The sequence below is a fragment of the Chelmon rostratus genome, chromosome 6 (assembly GCF_017976325.1).
Source record: "Chelmon rostratus isolate fCheRos1 chromosome 6, fCheRos1.pri, whole genome shotgun sequence".
Lineage (NCBI taxonomy): Eukaryota > Metazoa > Chordata > Actinopteri > Chaetodontiformes > Chaetodontidae > Chelmon > Chelmon rostratus.
This window is the reverse complement of record NC_055663.1, coordinates 25,779,985-25,783,963: the sequence shown is the minus strand read 5'-3', so window position 1 is coordinate 25,783,963 and position 3,979 is coordinate 25,779,985. Positions and strand designations below refer to the sequence as shown.

Sequence of the window (3,979 nt, the reverse complement as noted above, 5' to 3'; positions counted from 1 at the left end):
AGACATCCACGACACAAAAAGCAGCTCATCACCCAACACAGCCTGACGTAGTTCTTTCAGGACACTGAGGTGGGAGTAATGCCGGGTAAAAAGAAAGTTCACAGCTGATAAGGAAAACCAACACCTTGCAGATTCCCACAACAAGTTGTAGCCTGAATGAATGATGAGATTTTCCTTTCATCTCACATTGATCAGCGTGTGACTCAAACTTTTGCAGCGGCATCAACAGGAAAGTACAAATATAGTTTAAGTGATGCTGAAGACCTCAAATTAAACAAATGGACTAATGAGACGGAGTATGAAAGGGCACGAAAAAATGCAATCTGTTAAGTAACCAGTAACTAGAGCTGTCAGACAAATGTAGTGGAGTAAAAAGTACGACTTTTGCCTCTGAGAAGTTTAAAGGTGCATTAGATGGAGATACTTCAGTAAAGTACAAATTATTTGTAATTACGCAGAATACATGAGTAAAAGTACTTTGTTACATTCCACCATTCTTACATTATCAATCGTCCTGTCACAGATTCAGATTAATGTGCAGCTGTAATATTTTATTTGATCATCATAAAAATTTGAATACTTAACTAGGGATGAAGGGTTTTCATATATATGACAGATGATGCAGTTTTTAGAGTATTTCTTGCTGTGTTGAGTGTGACTCAGTTCAGCTGACAGTTATAAGGAAAAGTAAAAGTAAAACTCACAGGAACATTTATTGAAGTTGATGAAATCATATAGAATTTATTGTTGAGCCAGAGGAGACAGCAACGATGATGAAGATGATGCTGATAAGGATGAATGCATGATCTCATTCACCTGTTTAAGAAGAGTTGATAAAGTTGTTGCTTCAGAGATGTTTGAGTTGCTGTGTTTGAAAAACCGCGCTGCGTGATGTTCACCTGTCCAGCACCTGTTCAGCACTTGTACAGCCTGTTCAGCCGGATGATGTCCTTCTGGCTCATCTCAGTGGCAAAGCCGAACTTAACGTTGGAGTCAGGGATGGCCACCATGGTGGGCAGGCTGTTCTTAGAGAAAGCAGTGCTGAAACCACACAAAGCCAAACATTAACGAGAGCGGCGAGAAGGACGCGGGCGACAGATTAAGACCACGCAGCTGCCAGAACAATGTGGCAAAAGAAAAAAAAACTTTAAAAAAATCAAACAAACAAAGCAAAAACTGTAAAAACAGACTCAAAACAGCAGGATGTATAAAGAAAATCCACTTAAACTGGAGGAGAAGTTAACTCCTCTTTCTGATTAGTTTGATTACTTTAAACTCATCTGCTGAATATTTGATTAACTTTCATTATAGAACGAATTATTTTGATAAATTTTATTTATTGATGTGACGATTTTTCAATTTAAAATATAATTGTGCCCATTTTTCTTTAGTAATTTCAAATTATAGTTTATAGCAATAATGATAAACAATTATTAATGCACAATCACAGTTAATAAGGATAAATGTGAGAGATAAGTGAGGAGAAAAAAAAAATCCTGATCAACATTTTAGCCATAATCCTGCATTCTTATGCATGCGGGGGGTTTATTTTTAAAATAGTTTTGTCTCAGGCCGGCATTGTGCAGTGCTTTGACATGTGTCAACCCTTTAAATGCATCACTCTGTTACTCGCAGACCCACACCGGCCCCTCGCATCTTTAAATGTTCTCCATCACCACAGTGGTGACTGAGTGGCTTTTCTTTCTTACTTGAAGTAATGCATGACGGAGCCGTAGTCGTAGGTGGTTTCCTGGTTCAGAGTATTGACTTTATCAAAGTTGTGCTCCATTCCTGAAGAAGAAAAGAGAATTATCACGAACTCGGTCTCGATCTGTTTCCACTATGCATGCATTGAGTGGTACCTACACCTGTGGTTACATATACTGCTGCTAAAGGAACAGTTTGACATTTTGGGATATTTGTTTTCTTGTGGAGGTTTAGTGCTTGATATTATTATTTCCATGCAATAGAAGCAGGATTGAAAACACTGAAGTGAGATGTAATATGTTAATCAGTGAGCTTTAGCAGAGCTGAGAGTCCGGCTAGCTGTTTCCTAACGTTTCCAGTGTTTGTGCTAAGCTAAGCTAACAGGCTGTAACTTCATATCTATGAGTTTCGTATCAATCTTCAAACTCTTTTACATCACTTTTCTGTTACTTCATCCCACTTCATCTGTTGAGTTCCTGTTTTATTGTGACGCACCAGGGGTGACGTTCTCCAGCAGGACGCGGATGTACTGGTCGCGGTCGGAGCGTGTCTGCTCGTGATGGAAGCCCAGTGCGTGGAGCATCTCGTGCTGGACAGTGTGGTGGTAAATGCAGCCGGAGCGCCGCAGAGACAGCTCCTGCCCGTAGCCCCTACGGCCGATGAAGGAGTAACACCTGCGACGATACAGAATCATGTGGAACATTTCATAAAAAGCAACCTACTGCCGCCTAAAGGCAACTCGGCCTCCTAGAAATGAGCCTATACAGCTAATGTGCTACAAAACATCCGATCAACACATTTGCTTGTGATAATGTGGACAGGGCGGCGTAAGGAAAACACGTAGGAAGTGTGTGCTGACCCGTCGAGGGACTGGATTTTCAGGTAGTCTCTCTGGCTGGTGCGTCTGACAAAGCGGATGCAAGAGACATGGTGGAAGGACTGCAGAGCGCGCTCGATGACGGACACCTCGCGAGAGGCTGGACAAACAGAAAAGAGAAATCACTTTAAAGCCGATGATGATCTTGGATTCGATTTCCCCCCCCCCCCCCCCCCAGAATAACCTGTGGACACCGTGCAAGCGACTCACTGTAGACGCGGGAAAGGGTGTAGGGGATGTAGACGTTCCCGTCGGAGGACTTCGGCCACATGCAGCCATAAGACGTGCAGGGGTCAGCGTTCCTCAGACCCTCAGAAACATACGCAATGTCGTCCACTACATGCGGCAGACCAGGAGAACGGACTGCGGCACACCACGGATCAACAGAGGAACATCTTTCAGTTAGATCTGATTTTTAAGCCTGATTCAGGAGCAGATTCCAGGAGTGCAAATTCTGAACTCCTGGAAGCAGAATTTAAACCTTCTTGATGGACAAGAAATAATAAAACCTTGTTAGACAAATAACTGAACAAATATGAAAAATGCACTTATATATGTACATTAAAAAAGGCCTTAGATATGTTTTTGGTACATCTGGGTCTTATTCTCATGATTGGCAATGAAGAGGAACCAGAAGTCATCTTGGATCAGGTCTAAAACTAAAGGCTGAACTTACCGATGTTCTTATTGGCTCTCTCAATCAGCTCTGACACCGTCAAATCCTGAAACACCTGCATGCAGAAAACAGAATTCAGTTAATTAACTGAGCTCATGAAGGAGGTTAAGCCTCACTTTTAAATTTACATCCATTATTTTAGCCTTAAGATCGTACTGAGCATTTTATTATGAGCACAAACAACAAAACAACACTCAGGATTTTATATTTGGATAAAAAAAAGATGACTTACAGAATCAGACGATTCCCAGAAATTACATGTCAAGAAAACAGGAGACAGAAAAACAAATGTAGACAGAAACTTTCTCTCTAAACTTCTCACATGGTTTCATTTAAACTTTATGAAGCCCTAAACAGGTGAATTATTACTTATACTTCACAAAAAAGCAAAGATTGGAGAAAAGTCTTTGTTTTATATACGATAACTGTATTTAAAATAAGTCCAACTCTTCCACCTCGAAACAGCTGCATGCTTCCACGTTGTTGCATCAGTCTTAATAATAATCATTTTTCTGAAGGACTTTTAACACAAAAAGTACATTTTTCTGATGACATTTCTAAACTTTTATTCACAGTAACTCATTTTTGCATTCATATGTTTGTACTTTTACTTGTGAAAAAGATTTTAATACTTCTTCCACAGGTGAAACACTCACCTCCTCAGCCCAGGCTGAGACTGCCAGCAAGACCACAAGACCCAGAACGCACTTCACATCCAT

At 40.7% G+C, this 3,979-nt stretch overlaps 1 protein-coding gene across 1 annotated transcript; it reads right to left on the bottom strand.

Annotated features, from left to right (window-relative positions):
* Positions 1-791: 791 nt before the first annotated feature.
* Positions 792-3,979, bottom strand: LOC121608554 (high choriolytic enzyme 1-like). The gene is made up of 7 exons (XM_041939872.1): positions 3,917-3,979; positions 3,261-3,315; positions 2,795-2,947; positions 2,567-2,684; positions 2,203-2,381; positions 1,710-1,791; positions 792-1,041 (listed from the first exon to the last, which is right to left on the bottom strand). The coding sequence occupies exons 1-7, from the start codon at positions 3,977-3,979 to the stop codon at positions 915-917; spliced, it is 777 nt and encodes a 258-aa protein (XP_041795806.1). The 3' UTR covers positions 792-914.

Excerpts from the sequence above, each read along its gene's own strand:
- LOC121608554 (XM_041939872.1), bottom strand. The coding sequence starts at position 3,979 with ATGGATGTGAAGTGCGTTCTGGGTCTTGTGGTCTTGCTGGCAGTCTCA. Across the intron at positions 2,948-3,260 it reads GAGAGCCAATAAGAACATCG|TCCGTTCTCCTGGTCTGCCG; the intron begins GTAAGTTCAGCC and ends GGTGTGCCGCAG. Across the intron at positions 1,792-2,202 it reads GCTGGAGAACGTCACCCCTG|GAATGGAGCACAACTTTGAT; the intron begins GTGCGTCACAAT and ends TTTCTTCTTCAG.